At 37.7% G+C, this 19,347-nt stretch overlaps 1 protein-coding gene across 1 annotated transcript in view; it reads left to right on the top strand.

The window, feature by feature from the left end:
* Positions 1–3,575: 3,575 nt before the first annotated feature.
* Positions 3,576–19,347, top strand: part of MCUB (mitochondrial calcium uniporter dominant negative beta subunit) — a 33,022-nt gene continuing 17,250 nt past the window's right edge. The window contains exon 1 of the mRNA XM_006918912.3: positions 3,576–3,736. Coding sequence (XP_006918974.2) covers positions 3,602–3,736 — 135 coding nt within the window. The 5' untranslated portion in view covers positions 3,576–3,601. The remainder of the gene's footprint in view (positions 3,737–19,347) is intronic.

Consider the following 19,347-nt stretch of genomic DNA (forward strand, 5'->3'; position numbering starts at 1 on the left):
CATTTTTCCCGCTGGTGCAGTGTTAGGCTTTGTCAGTAGAGGAACTGGGGATATACGACAGGTGTTAGCAGCAGAAAGTACTTCCCTTCCCGCTTCTGGTTCTCCTTTCTCCAGCACAAAAACCCAGTGGTCCTCACACCCCAAGTTAAGCAACACTCTCAAGCCTTTCTCTCTCCTCCTGCTGGCTGTTTCTGAAATAACTCCAGCTGTATCCTAGCTTGCATTCTTCCCACTGAGAGAGCTGGCCTCCAGACTATCTCACACCCCTGACAAACAGTAGGCCCCTTCTACAGCCCAGCTCCGGCTGGGGCTGACCTGCAGTTTCTGTGCCACCGGCAGGTGCATGTTTCTCATGTAACCAATAGCCACACCCTCTGCAAAGGCATCTGAATCTCAGCCTTTGGGGAGAGAAGCCTCCCCTAAGTCTTCCACTCTTCTGACCTTAAATAAATGTCATCAATGGACAAAGTTGAAGCAACATCTCGTTCTATTATTGGAGTTCGTTTAAATCAGAGGTCAGCACACTTTTAACCTTTTAAAAATGTAAAAAAACATTCTTAGCTCATGGATCATAGTTTGCTGACCCCTAGCTTTAGAGTATGAATTAACTAAATTCTTGCTTTTTTAAATTGGAGAAGCCTAACCTAAAACAATGAGAAGTCTGAATTATTGAATAACAAATCCCCGTAAAACTGTCCGACTTAAAATAACAATAAGAATGTGTTAATTTCCACAGTTTCTGTGGGGTAGGAATTGAGGAGCAGCTTGGCTAGGCGGTTCTAGCTCCCTGTCTCTTATGAGGCTGCAGGTGCTGGCTAGAGCTGCAGTTATCCACGGGTGCACATGGCTGGCTGCCGGCTGGTGGCTTAGTTCCTTTTCACGTGGGAGAATATCGAGAGAGTGACCCAAGAGGCCAACCTGAAGCTACAGTGCCTTTTATGACCTAGCCTCACAAGTCACACACTCTCACTTCCCTGGTATGTTAGCCACACAGGTGAACCCTAATTCAGTGTGGGGGGTGTTCCACAAGGCTGTGAATACTAGGAGGTGTGGATTATTAGGGGCCATTTTGGAAGCTGCCCACCACAGACTTTTACATGTAATTGTTTTTAAGTGTATACAATGATGTTTACTAAGTTAATAAAGTGTTGACAAGTAGAGAATCTTGAAAACCCAGTACTTTAGGAATTCGATTAATGAAATAATGTCCAACACAAAGTTACGTATAAACAGCGGCCTCTAAAATGCTTAAGTTACATAGAATTATGTACAGGAAAAATGTTCTCTATCATCCATTTAGTCAAGTTTCTTTTGACCAAATTCCACTTAAACTTCTTCCTTCCACCTGTAAAACATTCAAGCATGCTGAATTCTTGAGGCCGTTCATGTCAATCTAATTATCGATTTCCAGGATTCAAGTGTTAGTTCCAAAGCACGTTTATATTAGTTATATTTGTTCTAATTACATACTTTAAATAGTGTTTAAACCATAGAAAGGTGAATAGGAGTTATCTATGAAAATTAAGTGAAATGCTGTAGATAATTTGATAAATGAATTACTCAAATTTGTTGAATTAGATATGGGCAAGCCAACAGTACAAGTCCAGGAACAAAAATCATGAAAATCTAGAAAAATTATGAACCCAGATTGCTTCTCAAGTGTCTTAAAGGTCTTTCTCTAAAGAAACAAACTGGGAGATGTTAAGTGACACCTTATGGATACGGTGTTTGCAGAATACCAATCAATGGGTTTCCTCTCAAAAATAAGATTTAAACCTTAAAATAAAATATTAGCCTATTAATAAACATTTATTAGTTTTAAAATTAAAATGTCTAAGGTATGTTTGTATTATTTAGCGTGTTTCCTCTCATTACTATTGATCATAATTGTATTTAATAAGAGGAACCCTTCCTCACCTCTCCCCCTCAATCGTAAACTTGGCAAGGTTTTGGAATCATGTCCAGGAATTTATAACTGGTCTTCCAGAGGGCGCTGGAGGTTTGGAAGATATCCTTGGGGTTACCTATCACAGGGAGGGGAAGCAGCGGGATGGGTAAGGGGAGTTGCAGGGTGGTCACTGGGGCTGTGGTCTTCCAGAGCAGCTTCTCATGTGTCTTTTATTCATTCTTCCTATGGAGAAATATATTTGGACACTCAAGGGTTTCACATTTAAAAAAACATTTGGAGCCACTTATCTAATTCAACTTCTTAATTATATGCTTGAACAGACACTGGAAGAGCTTATGGGATTTCCCCAAGAGCACATAGCTAGCGTCAGGTATGAGAGAACCAACAGGATAAAAACCTGAGGGAGCCTGCTTCCCTGTGCTCTCTCTCCTTACATTAAGTAGTTTCTGAGAGAATTTGTCTTTGTTTTTTCCATTCTTTCCTTTACAAGCCCTTTAATCTTACATCACATTTAAATAACTTTAACTGAATCTTGCTAAATTCAAATGAAACAAATCTAATGAGCTTTTACCGTACTGTAAATAGTTTTTATTGTTAAAAACTACTGTTTTTCTTTACTCCTTTATTTCATCCTTTCCTGCATCAGAGCCATCAGAGTTCTGTTCTACAGTCCGTCCTTGTACAAATGCCTGCTTCCCTTCTCTTGGCTCTGCTGATCTGCCCAGATACCGGCCCCATGCTTTCTTCCTTTACATTTCTGTCTTCAAGGCCCAACGCAGTGGCCTCCAACAGAGTTAATAAATTTTTTTCTCCTCTGACATTTGAACTTGTAATCTGCCTGATCCTCCTTAGCAACCAATTACACTTTTTTTTTTTTCCTCTGAGGTTCTATTGTCTTCACAGCCAGAGGGCTGACTTCTTAAAGGCGCAGACAGCAATCTCTTCTTACTGTGACTCCTAAATATGGTCCTAGACTCCTAGTCACTCTGTGATCCATGTGTTGAGTTAATTGACATTGGTTGCATATTGTGATTTCAGTGAAACACCTTTAAAAAAAATATTTTCTATGTTTAATTAGATCTTCATGTCAGTTTTCTTTTTTCCCCCTAAAAAAAATTTTTGGATGCCAATAGACCAAAAAGAGCATCTTACCATAGATATGTTCTGCTATATAGTTATTTTCAGAGGTGAGAGAGTAGCGATGATTTTTTTTAGTTTTTATTTTTTTCCCCCTTTGAGTCTTTATTATGGCCAATTTTGATCTGCAATGTCTTACGTGTCGAGGTGTGGTGGCCAAGTGAATGTCAGGCCATGAGGCTGATACTCCAAAATAATGACTGAACCAGTGATGTGGGCAGTAAGGTGTAAGGTTAAAAAGCAGAGGTAAGAGGCAGACATAAGCTAAGAATACATACAGTGTATTTTCAGAAAGAGTTGAAAATGAAATATATAATTATAAACTCATTGGAAATGGCAGAGTGAAGAAATACCTGTTGAAGTCCACTTTAAATCATCTGGCTTTCAGTTGAAGTCTTTTATTTTGCATATATTTGAGTAGAACATAGTATTTTACAAGGAATTTTTAAAAGAAACTGTAATTATGTCATTAAATATGCCTGCGGTGTAATAAATTTAAAGCATTTTATTCATTGGTTTGCAGGACTTGAGCAGAGTTGCCAACTGTGCTACCCCATGTGGTTCTCTGGAAGACATCTGGCTAGACATCCGAAGTCTCGGTTCTCTTCCTTCGAGATAATTCTGGACAATAGTTGGCTTAGATTAGAAGAGAAAAATTGGCATGAGTTCTTACTGAAAAGAACCTCCCATGTAAAGTTTTCCTTCCTAATTATTTCTTTTTCTAGAGCTCTCTGTTATACTTACTCTCATTATTCTTGTCCTAAGCCCATTGTAAAGAAGTCTCACAAAGGGGAATTTAAATCTCAATTTGAGTCCAGTTCAGATTTAGTTGAAAAACTTGAAGAATTACATACTTATTGGGAGTGCATTGTCCATAAGTTTAATGAATTTTCACAAAGTGAACATATCCATATTATTAGAACCCAGATCAAGAAACAAACTATTACCAGCATTGTTGATGTAAGAAACGTCCAAACTGGTAGAGAATTTTTAAAAGAATTCGAGTCAAACTGACATGTTCCAAGGAGCAAGATCTCAAGTGCTCCCAAGAATAAGAGTGTTGTAGCTTCTTTTATGCAGCATGGAAGTGAGAGAAAGTACAGGATAGTTAACAAGATTATATGCTCTCTTGAGGGTGGTTACGGCTTATTTCAAAGGTGTGTTAACCTAGATGCACAGGAACAATAGACAGGGCTTGTTAAAGGCAAAGATAACCTTTTACTAAAGAAATTATAGGCCTGGGGTATGACCACCCACCATGTTATCAATTTATGATCAGATCATCCTGTGAGGTTACTTCCACTTCCATAGAATCTCTTTTTGTCCACATAGCTAAGAATAGAAAAGGAGGCGGGGATGGAAAGAAGATAGGAGAGGCTTGAGCATGTTTACCGGCTGATAGGAAAGATCAGATTGAAGAAAATAGTCAGGAAAGTGAGGTTTACAATTGTGGCAGGAGAATATGCAATCTAGAGCTCAGGAGAAATATGTTGGCTTTAGCGGGTACACAGAAAGGCTTCTTCCCTTTAACAATTAGAAAACAGAAATATGGCTACATTGGTGGCAGAAGTTTGTAAGAGTCTGGTTACTCAGCACTTAGTAGGTGCTCAGCAAATAATAGTTGAATTCATTGTTGACTGAATGACTATATTTTCAGGCATTTTATACTGCAGTTTTATTTATGATTTTCTGCACATGCAAATCTCCAGGGAAAAGGGGTCTGCTATGTGGATGAAAAAAGGCATTCTGTGGAAAGTGACCTCACAGGGTGATCTAAATTCCTAACCGGGCAGGTCATGGTGGGTAGTCATATCCCAGGCACATAACTTCTTTAGTAAAAGGTTTATCTTGTCTCACACAAGCCCTGTCCATTGCTTCTGTGCATCTAGGTTAACACACCTTTGAAATAAGCCATAACCACCCTCAGGAGAGCACATAATCTTAACTATCCTGTAATTCTTGCTTAATTGTCCTTGCTTCTCCCACTTCCATGCTACATAAAAGAAGTGACAAAACTGTTACTTTCGGGAGCATTTGACATCTTGCTCCCCTGGCATATGTTGTAAGTTTGGCTCAAATAAACTTGTAAAAACTCTCTACAGGTTTGGACGTTTCTTTTGTGGACAGCTGTATAGCTTCCGTTACTCAGGGGAGCAGTCACTTCCATGACTACCAAACAATGTGTAATAGCTCGAAATGTGTGCTTGCTAAAGAAATCCAGATGTGTATCCTTTATACAGTGACTATTTGTTTCCCAAAATGAAACTGCCACCTTTATCATGCTAAGATCTTCAGGTACTTCTGCGATATAGAAAAGTCATAACTATAAATATACACACAAATTTAAATAAATGTGTGTATACATATTCTAATGTGTTTATATATACATTAGACCATAGGTATCTAAAATAAATATTGTCTTTAGAAAAGTAAATAATAATTGTATTGACTGCAAAATATTACAACTACATTTTTGGAATTGTTTTCAGACCTGGAGCTGCATTATTTTGAATATTTTTGATATGTGATAAAAATTCTTCCTTTCAACAGGAATTTGATTGAACAGCCAAAGGTTGTTAGGGCTCAAGTCTGTTGCTTTTCCTTATCTAATTTCTAGCTTGTGTCTTAATCTTTTTAAAGTAAATTATATGATCTAATGATATCTGTGGAATACAATTGAGCAATCCCTGAACAAAGCAATAATGGAGTTGAAAGGACAAATTGTAGCACCATATTATTGTTGAAAGCCTCATACTGAGACTAGTGTCACATGGAGTGCTTTTGTAACAGAGCAATTAAAGTTGTCCTATAAAGGCTTGTAATTAGAAGTACTCTGTTTTTCTTTATTTTTCTGTATCAGTGTATAACTGTTGCTTTTCAACCAGGAGATTTAAAACTGTTACTTTCTGATTTATGGTCATTATGCAAATTATGCTAGTTCCTGCTTTGTCCATTATACGTCAGTATCATCTTCTTCACCCCATGTCAAGAAATTGTTTCCTTTTTGAGGTAATGCTGCTGCTGCTTTTTCATTTTCGGCTGAGCTGGATTTCTTTTTAGGCCATACTTTCTCTTTCTTGGTACTTGACATTTTATTAATGCATCTAGAATGTAAAGTTGGCTCTCAAAAGGCTACTCTATTTTATAGGGATAAAAAATTTTAAAAAATGTTTCAGTCACATTCTCTGATGTATTTTTAGTTAAATGACATGTAGCGGGAGTATAGTCTCTACAAGGCTTTAAAGCTGAAAATAATTTATCATTTATTAATATCCAAGAGAAGCAGTATTATTCTTATTTGACTGAATAGGTAAGTTTATTTTACAAATAACTGATGCTGTTCTGGAAAATGTAAATCCCCTAACTGTATTAATATCTGACAGACTTCTCAAGATGGGGCATAGATGGGATGCAAATTGAAAGGAGGAGCTGAGTTTGGGTGAGTTAGTCTCGAAATAATTCAGCTCTGCATGTTTGGTGGGTTTGTGTAAGATTTTCAGAATAGTCTTTTAATAATGTGTCTCTAAGAAAGGGTTGTCATAGGATAAGTATGGTAGTTCTTCTTTTAAACTTTACTTAACAAATCAGAGGAATGCCAGCATTCTTGGAGTTTCTAAACAAGAATTTGTGAAGGATGCATGAGTTTGTGTTTTTCTTATTTAAAAATTTTTTTCAACTCCCTAAGTAACTATGTTTTCCTATTGCATGTGAAAAAAGTTTTATGTAATGTTTGACAACGCCTTCCCACCGCCCCCTTATCCCCCATTAACTTCTCTATAAATGATCATTTTAGTGTTTGGCTAAACCTATTATTTTAGCTTGAAACAGTCACAAACTTACAGAAGAATTGTAAATGCAGTAGGAAGAAAGTTTTGTTTCTGAACTATTTGAGGATAAGTTATTGAAATGATGGCATTCCCCCACAGACATGAGAACATTCTCCAACTTAACCACCAAATGACCATCGAAATCGGAAAATTAACATTGCTACATTACTACCATCTAATTCCTAGACACCATCAAATTTTGCCTTTTCCCTGATAATGTTCTTGGTTACAAAAAGTTCCGAATCACAGTTAAATAGTTGTCATGTCTCCTTCAATCTGAAACAATCACATTCTTTTCTTGATTTTCAGTGATTTCATTCCTTTGAATATTACAGTTATTTTGTAGAATATCAGTGTTTGGATTTGTTTGCGTTTCCTTATAGCTTGATTCAGATTATACATCATTATCAGGAATATCACATAAATGTTGCATGTATTCTCTCATTGTATGATTTTGCTTTGCCTCATTAATGATAACATTAATTACATAATCATTTAATTAAGGTGGTGTCTACCAGACTTCTTCCCTTTGAAGTTACTATTTTTCCTTTGGTATTGCTTTTGTGTGAAGGTATATTAAAACTGTAAATATTTTGTTCCTTATCAAACTTTAAATTTAGGTATTTATTTAATTGTATCAGGATGAACTCACGGTTTCCTGTTTTATCAACAGATCTGTTAGTATTTTCAACAGATCTGTTAGTATTATTATTTATTTTAATGTTCAAGTTGTTCCAGCTTTGACCATTGAGATTCTCTTCAGGCTTACTTCTGCATCCTTTTGATATGCTTCCCATCCTTCATTGAGCACTTCCTTGCTTTCTGGTACAATGAGATGCTGCTTCAGGCTCATCTTGTCCTTCCTGTTCCTCAGTCCTGGAATTAGCCATTTCTCCAAGGAGCCCTGGTTCCTTTTGGATAAGAATGGTATTTAGAAGCAAGACCTGGACACTAGATATGCTCATTGTTGGGAGTGTTACTGCTCTCTGTCTCCTTCAAAAAGAGGATATATATATATACGTACATACACATACAGAGGCATAAAAATACAAATATGTAAAATTAAAAATATATACACATATACATTAAATGTTTGCATCTTTGAAAAGTTTTATATTTATTTTGTTTTACTTATTTGTATTTGCTTATATTTTTACATTTTAAAAGCTATGAATTCATACTAGTACTTCCATTACAATACTACAGAGTTCATTCTTGTTTCCTCTCAGGCTATATTGTAGCTCCCTCCTTTAACAGGATAAATTTGGCTTCTATCGTTTTTAATGTATTTGCTGATTTAATCAGTTTTCCTATGTGTGGCAGTCTGTCATCTCTGTCACCACTACTTCCCCTACATAGATGCCTTCCTCACCCAGTTTGGGCTCGAACACCTTGTTCTGAGCCCTACCCTCCATGCAGATGGCCTCTTCATCCCATCCAGGCTCTGCCACCCACACTAACTCCCTCCACTGTGTGGTCACCCTCCTCGCTATGTGCAGGCTCTAAGACCCCATGCCAGCTGCCCCTCTGCATGGATGCCCTCCAGTCACACTGGGATTCAGGCCACTCCTCTCCTCTTCCATGAGTGCCCTTCTCAAATAAATCCTTAGAATATAGAAGTTTTATGAGTTCTAAACAGGAAAAATTAAATTAAATCTATACCCGACATACTGTGATAAAACTGCAGAACCCCAGAAGCAGAAAGATAGAAGAAAATCTTTAAATTTACAGAAAACCTTAAATTTACAAAAGATGTGCTAAATAGAGGCCAGAAGGCAAAGGAATATCTTCAAGGTTTTAATTGGAAATAACAATCAACCTGGAATTCTATATCCAATAAACTATCATTTCAACAAAATAAAGTCTGAGAGACGAAAAGAGCCTTATTGAAAGTTCTTCTCTGGAAGAATAAAATTGAATACATAAGAAAACAGGATGTAAGAAAAAATGGAGAGCAAAACAGAAATTTTACAGATGTCTCTAAGAAACAATTACTATATAAAACAGTAGTCATGATGATAATTTGGGGGTTCTAAAAAATAAGGCAGAAATGATTCCTTAATTGTTGTCGATAAAGTCTAAGACTCTTATCATGGCTCAGCATGAAGACATTCTTACACTCTCGGCCAAGTAAGAATGTCTCAGAATGTACAAGGCAAACGTTAAAGGATAGAGAAACAAATACACATGTATTTCCAAACCAGTGGAGAGAGAAAAGGAGCATGGGAAAAAAAACGACAACAAACTATTAAGTTATCAGAAGACAAAAAGAAGAAAGAAGGAAAGGAAAATTGGGATAAATAGCACAAAATAAGATGGCAGATATCCAAATTTATGTGAAATAACAGATGTGAACAGATTAAACTCAACAGTGAAAAGGACAGAAGTTGTTGAATTTATTAACATAGACTGAGAGTTTACTACCCACACATAGGCTCTCATTGAGAACACTGTTCAAAGCTATAGTGAGCAAAATTTAACACAGAAGAAATGAGAATGCAGAAGAAGTGTTGAAGAAAATGGGTAAAATATAAGCATAAAAAAATGAATAAAAACTCAATCATTTTAAACCCTCTTTAATGTACCACTTAATACAGAGTTCTATGGAATGTGTGAACCAAGGAAGTAAAATCTTGGTTAGATAATGTTTTGCTTTGAAGCTTGTTCTTGGGTTCATTAGTTTTCCATCCTGTGGTGCATCGTGATTTTGTGTAGAACGTCACACTGAGCTCCAAGCTTTCATGATTTCTTTTTGCTTCTCTGCTAAAAAAAAAAAAAATCAAACTGCTATATATAGTTATTCTCTTTTGGTGAACTCTTCTGACTTCTCATTTATTAATTATAAATAATGTATTTTTAAGCCAGTATACTCAAATATTTTGTAAGGACAAGCATATTAGTTTACTATCTTCTCTCTAGATTGTGATCCTTCATTATTTACTCTCAAAAGCATTTTCTTATTGAAATGAAGAAAGGAAAGTAAGAGAGAAGGAGGGAGAGACTAAAGGAAGGAAGAATGAAAGAAATATATATTTGAAAGAATATAATTTCAGGAGTCCTGCTGAGGTCAGTCCAGAGAATGAAAGAATGACTGACTTAAATGCCAAGTGCTCAGAAGGGGTATTCATGTGGCCTGGCTGAGAGAAAGACGGCTGAGACACTACACTCAGTATGTGGAAATTATTGTTTGTTGCTAGCCACTGATGTATGCATTACTTCTGTTTTTGTTCTGTTCTGTTTTGATCATGTGAATTAACTACTCTTCTTGGATCACCCAGATCAAAAAAAAATTTATTTTAGCAGTGATGATTCACGTAGTACCAGAGAGAGACTACAAGTATTAATTAAGATAAATAACTGCCTAGTGTGTGCTATAAAATGCAATTTTCATTAGGCAGATTTAAAATATAAATCTAGAAGTCAGAAGAGTCATCAAAAGAGAGCTAGTACCTATAATTCGGTAGGTGTTATTGTGGAACGATGAGAGAGTTATGAGTAAGACTTAGCCATGCAACATAGGTACATTGGGCAGGGCTTTCCAGGCAAAGGTGGGAATGAGTGCAAAGGCAAGGAAGCATTCATCAGTGTGCCATATTCAAGGAACTGAAATACCTTCCACATCTCTGGAATATAGAGGTGGTGCTAGAGATGATAAAATGAGGAATCAGCTCATGGAAAATTTTGTTTGGAATTGATTTTCTTTGCAAAGGAGAACAAATAGAGGTCTTAAATCTAGAAATAGTTTCACCTTATGTGATTTTAGAAGATTGGAATAGATCTTAATTTGGAATGGATTGGTGGGAGAAGCCAGTTAGGAAGCTACTACAGTGATCTAGATAAGATGGTGAGGATCTGAGCTAGGATAGTGGAGGTGGAGCTAGAGGAGACAGGTTGGATTTGAGAGCTAGCTCAGTGTGAAATAGAATCAGTAGGTCTCAGTGACAGTTCAGTTGTAATTACTGGTCTACCAGTTGATTTTATGGAATATTAGTTGTTTAGTGTAACTCTCAGGCCTCTAGTTCTAATGACTGGTAATTAGTGGTGTGAATTCATCAGAGGCACAGGTCTATGGAGGAACAAGAAAGAGCTCAATTGAGGAAGTACTGAGCTGAGATACCTGTGGCCTGTCTGGGAGTGAGCCTCCCACAGGAAGCTTGTTGCTCCAGAGATGCCCAAATGTACCTTGTAGTTTGACTCTGAAACAACAAGATTAGCTTGTTGGGGCTCAGACTACTATGATTCTGGGGTTGTATTGAGTAAAACAACACAAAGCAAAGAAAATATTCCCCAGAGAAGTTTGAAAATATGTTTTCAGGATTCTAAAATTATTACTATTTTATGATCCAGTCATTACTATTTTATGCTGCCTACCCAAAAGAAAAAAAATCAAAGATTTATGTACAAAGATGTTTAGAATCAGTTTAGCTGTAATGGTAAAAAATTATTCAGTTGTGTTCACAATTCATAGAAAATAAACTGGAAGGTATACATCATCATTAACTGTAATAATTTTAGACGATGGCATTATTGGTGACTTTCATTTTCTTTTGCAAGTCTTTGATTTATAGATTTTCTAAAATGATCATGCATCCCTTTCTAACAAGGAAAAAAATGTAGAAGTAATGTATAAAGTGGAAATGTCTAACAATAGGTGGTTAATTCTGGTATACCCGTAAGATAAGTAGTTATAGAGCTATTTAAATTATTTTATGAGAAGTTTTTAATGAAGTAAGTAAATCTTATAAAACATTAGTGATCAGCTCTCAATAGCTTATATGATTATACAAACATAGAAAGGCTACAGAAAGGCTAGCATAAAAAAAATCAGATTGGCGGGATTGTGAATGCTTATTTTCTCTATTCTCCAAGTTTCCGCAATGACTTTTACATTTTCTTTTCCTCATCTTTATTTTTTTTAAGTTTTGCTTCTTTTTTTTCTACTTTCCATGAAAGAGTTTATTCTATTCTTTCTTTTTTACCTCTTTAGAAACAGCAGATTGTGTGGTTTCCTTTAACTGTTTAACATAAACACATATTTAATTATTATTATAACTTTTCTAGCAAAGTCTTAAGGTTTTCATCATCTTTGTCCTCCTCCTGAACATGACAAAGCTATTCACATGTTCTAGGAATCCATTGAATATAACATACCAAATATTGATTAGCATTTTCCCACTCATTTTAACATATTAAAAAAAAAAAGGTTTAAAATAAGTAGTTTTTTTACGGACGTATTTTACAGCTTTGGTGTTCGTATTAGTTTCCTGGGGCTTCCATACCAAAGTACCTCAGACTAGGTGGCTTAAACAGATTTATTTTCTTAAAATTCTGGAAGCCAGAGAGAGATTGGAGGTAAAGGTTTCTGCAGTGTTGGTTTCTTCTGAGGCCTCTCTCCTTGGCTTGGAGATGGTCGTCTTCTCATCGTGTCCTCACGTGGTCTTTCTCTGTGAAGGGACATACACGTCTGTTCAAATCTCCTCTTTTTATAGAGTCACCAGCCATATTGGATTAGGGCTCATACTCATGACCTCATTTTATCTTTTTTTAAAATTTTATTTTATTGTTTCGTGTATACAGCACATTGGTTAGACATTTACATAGTTTATAAAACAGTTCCTCTAATTGCTCTCTCTCTCCTCTGGCTCTCCACCTAGCCATTATATTACTGCTCACTGCATTCCCTATGCCATGCTCCTCATCCCCGTGGCCATCTATCAACTATTAATTTGTACTTCTTTAACCTTTACCCCTTTCTCCCAGCTCCCCAATCGCCCTCCCCTCTGGCTGTCACCAGGTTGTCCTCTATATTTGTGAGTCTGTTTTTAATTAGTTTGTTCTTTTTTGTTCTTTAGATTCTGCATGTAAGTGAAATCATATGGTATTTATCTTTCTCTGACTTATTTCACTCAACATAATAACCTCTAGGTCCATCCATGTCATTGCAAATGGTAGGATTTCATTTTTTTAATGTCTGAGTAATATTCCATTGTATATATGAATCATGACTTCTTTATCCAATCTTCTGTTGATGGGCATTTAGGTTGCTTCCATATCTTGGCTATTGGGAATAGAGCTGCAGTGAACATAAGAGTGCATAGATCTTTTCAAATTATTGTTTTGGTTTTCTTTGGATAAATACCCGGAAGTGCAATTGCTGAGTCAAAAGGTATATCCGTTTTTAATTTTTTGAGAAACCTCCCGACTGTTTTCCATAATGGCTGTATCTCATTTATCTTAATTACCTCTTTAAAATACAGTCATGTCCTGAGGTACTGGGAATTAGGACTTCAACGTGTGAATTCGGGGTTGAGGGGACACAGTTCAGCCCAGACACAGTGTTTTTTGCATTCTGCTTCCATCTGGGTTTAGTTTCCTTCTTTCTGAAAAAGTTCCTTAACAAAGATCTGTGATAAAGAAGCTATGATCTCTGTATATCTGAAAATCTCTTCATTTCCTTCAACCTAAAGTAATTTTCCTGAGTTCTAGATTTAAGAGAGGAGAGGAGGCATCTGAAAAATGTGAAGGGAAGGGCTTGCAGAAATGACCGACTCAGCCAGTTATAGATTAACCACACCCTATAGATCTTTAAATGGCCTTCTGGAAACACCTACTAGAGGAACAATCTGTAAATAGATAGAACTGGTGGTGTGGGAATTCCCCCTTACATTCCCCACCAAAACTCCTCCTCCCCATCCTGAGTCACAAAATGTACATAGAACCTCAGACAAAGGAATCATGCGCCCCTTGCATGGGCACCGCAGAGGTATACAAGCTGTAAGAAATCTAACCAGGACCAATTTGTGCTTTTGTGCTGTTTAAAGCCTTACACACTCTGCCAGCAATAAATTCTCCTTCCTCTAACAAAGTTGTCTAAGCATCCAATTTCCTCCGTCAGGTAGCGCCTCCTCCAACAGGTTGATAGTTACTTTCTTTTAACACCTTGAAGATATTCATACATTTATTTAATATATATTTTTTGAGCCCCTGTATTATATGTCAGGTATTATTCCAGGTGCTGTAGATACAGCGATGAACCAGACCAAGTCCCTTCCTTCTCCCAGGGAGTAGGAAGAAATGAAATAACATTTATGCAGGTTGTGTGAACGTGTTTTCATTTCTCTAGGGTAAATCACTATGAGCAGGATTGCTGGGTCACATGGAAGCTGTATGTTTAACTCTATAAGAATCTGCCAAACGTTTTCCTGATGGTTGTATCATTTTACATTCTTGACAGCACTGTATGAGAATTAGTTGTTTTTTTTGTATTCTGAAAGGTTCTATATTTTTCTGTGCTGCACCTGGGTGAAATATAGTCTAAAAAAATTTTTTTTCTATTGAACTCATCCAATTTAGGATTTATTAAGGTGGGAGAATTTATGTGTACGTAGATTTTTTTTTTTAATTCTAGGACTCTTAATTAGTTGATCGCAGTAACTAATTTTTCATTTCTGCCAGTTTTAGTATGATAATTTCTTGTTCATTTCCTAGAAGCAAATTCTCTCTTTACTCTCTTTGAAGACCCTAAATATAATCAATGTTAAATTCAGATTTGGATGACTCTCTGATTTTTATCTTCCACAAGTGGAATTAACCTTAAAAATACATCTGTTGGTTCTTCCTGAGCATTATATTTCTCATATATTAGAATTTTGGATTGCAGACTATTAATAGCAGTTTATCCTCCATTCTATACTTACCCATTTTAGCTAGTAATTTTATATTATCTCCAACTGGGCTTCTGTGAGCCAAGCCCAGAATCAGTTATTAAATTATACTGTAAGGTCCTTGTCCTGAGATGTTGCAGTGATGTTGGAGATGTCACAGAGCAAGTCATCCGATCACTGGAAGGCTTGGCTTGATTTTGCCCTGGGCTTCTTTTGATCTCTCCTACTCCAAAAGAGACAAACTCTGTTACTTCTGTTCTGGACTGTTAAAAGATAATTTTTAGAGACAGGTAAAAAATCAGGACTCTCATACAGTTATATGAATGAACACGTGTTAAAGAATGTATTTTAGAATTTATTTAGTCTTGACTTAAGAATGTCTGAACATGTAGAAAAAAATTTCTAAGAGTTTATTAGAGTTTATTTGAGCCAAACATGGGACACGCCTAGAAGCAAGAGCTCAACAGGCTGAGAAAACTGCTTCCCAGGATGAGCTTTTGCAGTTTCTTTTATGCTTTGGAATGAAGAGGGGAATATAAGGAAGATTACATGAGTGAGAGAAAGCAAGAGCCAGGGAGTGAGTTCCCATGTCCTGGGTTCTGCTCTTCCTCTGACGCTGGGGGGCTTTGGAGCTCGATGATATTTTTGCACCCCAGCCCTTCATTGCTATCCTGTCAGCTAGGGCCCGGGCAAGCACAGGGCTGTGTGCAGCTGCTGTCTCTGTCCTTGTCCTTCCCCATCCTGCATCCTTCCCCACCTTCGTTACCAGAGCAAAGAGGTACATCTGCCTGTGAGCATCTAAGTCATCCAGTGAGAGACGTTTTGCAGCAAAGAAAGTAGAGGTTTATTTTAGAGAATTGCCACGTCGCAGAGACTCTGGTGAGCTGAAAGGCTTGGCTTCCCAGGTGTCTTGAGGGGAAAATTTATTAATCATGGAAACTAAGGGAGTTGGGTCATGGGTGCTGCTGACTGGATGGGGCTGGGGTAATTGATGGTCATGTCTGGTTCTGGAATCAGCTATGGTGTCCTCCAGACTGGTCAGTTGAGCTGTTCCTCTGTGATGGGTCTGGGGCTGAACCACACCTGAGGCCAAGACGTTATCCTTAGTTTAACTGAAACTTATTGTTCTCATGAAACTGATGCAGGAGAGGATAAATTTCTCCGAGGTGGGGGGACACCAAGCCCTGCACTGAGAGAAGAGGGTCCTTTAGCGGAGAGTGTAGAAAGAATTCAACACACACGCCAAAGTTAGGGTCAAAAGTAAATTTAGAAAAGGGGTAACACTCCACAGAGCATGGGCTCCTCTCAGAGGCAGAGAGTGAGAGGGATCCCCAGTGTTCAGAGAATTCAATTTACATATCATTCTTTAGTTCCTGCGATTTACAGTTTAAAGACTTTGTTTACCCATTTCTTTTGATATGGACATACAGTGAGGAAGGGGAAGGGGAAAAGTCTGTAGTCTGAAAGGCCTGCTGGCCGGTCCCAGCCTTTAATCCATAGATTCCTCAGGGTTTTAGCCATAGGGAATGAATGAATTTATTTGTGTGGGGCTCCACTTAAAGACTCTGTTGTTCCTGTTTCCCCTTCCACAGGCGAGGGGAAATGAGTTGTTAGCAATCCCAGCAGAAATCCTCCTTTGTTCAAAACTGCTGGCCTGGCTGCAGGGCTGATCAGCATATTGCAGTCTCTGAATGTAGCTTGATTAACATTTTTATTTTCTTGCCTCCTCCCTACATTAAAACTTTTTGTTCTCATAGTCCATAGACCTGCTGCTTTATTCTTAAAAGATTTGACACTGGCCAGAACCATATGTCCTAAGGCTTAATGATTAAGGGAGTAGACATACAAACGTGGAAGGATACCAGCAGAAAAGACCCGTCACAGTGCCAGTAAATTAGGCAAAGCCAGCTTGAATCAGAGAAAAAGTTACCTTAAGAAAGCGAAATCTGTGTGCGGTTACACCTTCAGATGTCTCTGCGTGATGTCTCAGACCTATTTTTTGTGTCGAGTAGGGAATCCTATATTGAATTATAGCTTTCCGACTTGGTGCAACCTCAAGGGGAGACCTTGGGGTCCTCTCATGCCACCGTGCCGCTTTCTCTTTTGTTTTTGGTACATGGAAATACATATGTTGTTTTTGAACATGGAGCTCAGGATTCTCTTAATCTTGAATGGAATCTTGAATGGAAATTGCATCTTTGTTTTATTAATAGTAATAAAGATATTTAATCTAAATTGTGACATAGCTCTGGAAGCAGCCTGATCTTGTTAACAGACCCCAGTGTGTGGTTGTTATACATCTTTCTACCAATGGCCATCTTCCTTTTACTCTGAAGCTCAAACAGATCTCTCCCATATTGATATTTTCTCTTCTGTAGTCTTCTAACTAGAGCCCCGGTTCCTTCCTACCCCGGCCCGCCCCCCACGCACCAAGCTTGTTCCCTTCTTTTTCTCACAACTCATTTCTTCCTGAACCATCTGCCCGTCAGAGATCACAGTAGCTGGTATAGCTGGGAGTCCAACGTGGTTCTGAAGGCAAAGCCTGTGCTCTTTGCAGTAGACCATCATGACCCACAGGAAGAGGAAATGGCTTTTGAGCTGGACCTTGAGGGGATGACAGGATTTGTTAGGCAGAAGTGGATAAAGAAATCACTTTAATGACACCAATCTCATTCGCCTGGGGCTCAAGTTCCTGCTTCAGGGAACAGTAAGTGATAAAGCTACAGAAGTGAGTTGTTCCTAGACATGCGCTGAGTTTAGCACTTTGTTCTGTTTAATCTTTATGTTACCTTACAACATAGATGTTATTGCCACCTAATTCTTGAGAAAACGGAAGCAGAGGGTGGTCTGTCCTATGACTTATTTTCAATCTCTGAGCTACTAAGTGGCTGAATTGAATTTAGAATCCCCTTCTTTTCAAGTGTAGGCTCTATTCTTTCTACTTCATATAAGATGTTGAAGGCTAAGGGATTTTATGCAAGGGTGCAGAGTGATTAAAATTGTATTTAGGAAAGATACGTGATGAAAGAAGCCTTAGTCATCTTTTTGACCTGATACTGAGTATCATTTGAGGCAGTAACCCTTGACTCAGCACTAAAATCTGGAATTAAAAATGATCATATGCAGACATTTAAGTGCCGTGAAAGCCAAGGAGGGTTCACAAGAGCCCAGCTACTCTTTATGTGGTCCTCACACCTGCAATTTCATATAACCTTGGGGCTTATTAAAAATGCAAATTCTCACATCCTTACCTCAGATTTAGTAGGTCTAAAATCTCTGGGGGGTGGAGTCCATGAGTCTGCATTTTAAGGAAGCCCCCCAGGCGATTGTTAGTCATGCAAACACTTGAGAAAGCCCTGAGAGTTTTATCTGGCCACTCTGCCTTCTCTCTGCATTTCCTCATGTCTAGTGGATGCCTCTTAAAATGATTCCTCTGTAGTAGAGTAGAAACTGCACATTAAATGATAAGTACTTTATGATGAGGATTTATTATTATTATTGTCAGTTTTGAGGAGCCTGGCACATCAACTGTCTTTAGCTTTATACAGACTCTAGCATAGAATTTAACTCATATATAAAGATGGTAATATTTAGAGAAAGTCTAGAAGGAGACACACCAAACCATTGTTAAAGGAAAAGTTATTGATGACATTTGTTGAAGAAGAGGAGAGTAGACTTTATTCAGGGGACCACAATAGTGCAGTTTTGCAGCGGATGAGAGAGATTGGGCTCAACTCCAAATACAACAAGAAAAAGTGGGGATTTATATCTGAGAAACAGTGGGAGTATTTGGTGAATGGAAAATGACTAAGAGGGTAGGGAAATTCTTTGCTAACAGGATTATTGCTGAAGGCAGATGAGGGTGATCAAATGATACCTGGAGTATGGTAGAGGATGAAGAATTTGATCAGGTACCGATAGTGGTGATGCAGGATGGGATGAATCTCCCTGAGTGGGGACTCAAGCCCTATTCCCAAGATAGAGGGTCCTTGACTTCATGCAGGAAAGAATTCAAGCACAAGCCAGAGTTAGAGACAGAAGTAAAGTTTATTAGAGAAGCAGTAACACAGAGACATGATCTCCTCTGAGAGCCAGAGAATGAGACTTTATATGTGGTTTGTAGTTTCTATGAATTACAGCTTAAAGTTCCTGTTTTGTTCTGTTTTTTTTATGGTATGGGTATGCAGCATTAAACGCATGTCAGCCTTTGTTCTGCAAGTTCCCTGTGGTCTGGCCATGGGGAACGAAAGGTTAGGTTTGTATTGTGTAGGGTACAGCTTCAAGATTTTGTTTTCCTGTTTTCCTTTCATGATATGGGTATGCTGCATTAAGGGATGGGTAAACAGTTTGTTAGTAATCTCAGCTGAAATTTTCCTTTCTTCTCTATGTTTCGTAGGGGCACATTGCAGGGTCTGAATACAACTTGGTTTAATATTTAGTCAATTTGTGTAGTTCTCATGCCTCTTCTCTGTGTCAGTGGGGGATTCTGGCTAAACCAACTTGACAAGATTCTTGCTAAAACTGGTCTGTTGGAGAACATGCCCAAGGATGGGGCTTAGTGAGGCTTATAGGAGCCTGACCAAAGTTTGGTCAAGGAGAGGGTCTTTGTCACCAACAGTGATTACCTCTGGGGAAAGTTGTGGAATTGTAGAGAAGAAAAAGGAGGGGCTTTAACTTTTACCTCTTACATTTTTCTATTTAGCCTTTACACATGGAGAATCATTTATATCATTAAATAGTGTAAAAGACATATATTGGTAGAGAATTAATTTTCAAATGAATCCATTTTTTTCAGTTATATGTAACTTTA

Source organism: Pteropus alecto, unplaced genomic scaffold, assembly GCF_000325575.1.
Source record: "Pteropus alecto unplaced genomic scaffold, ASM32557v1 scaffold5, whole genome shotgun sequence".
NCBI classification, from domain to species: domain Eukaryota; kingdom Metazoa; phylum Chordata; class Mammalia; order Chiroptera; family Pteropodidae; genus Pteropus; species Pteropus alecto.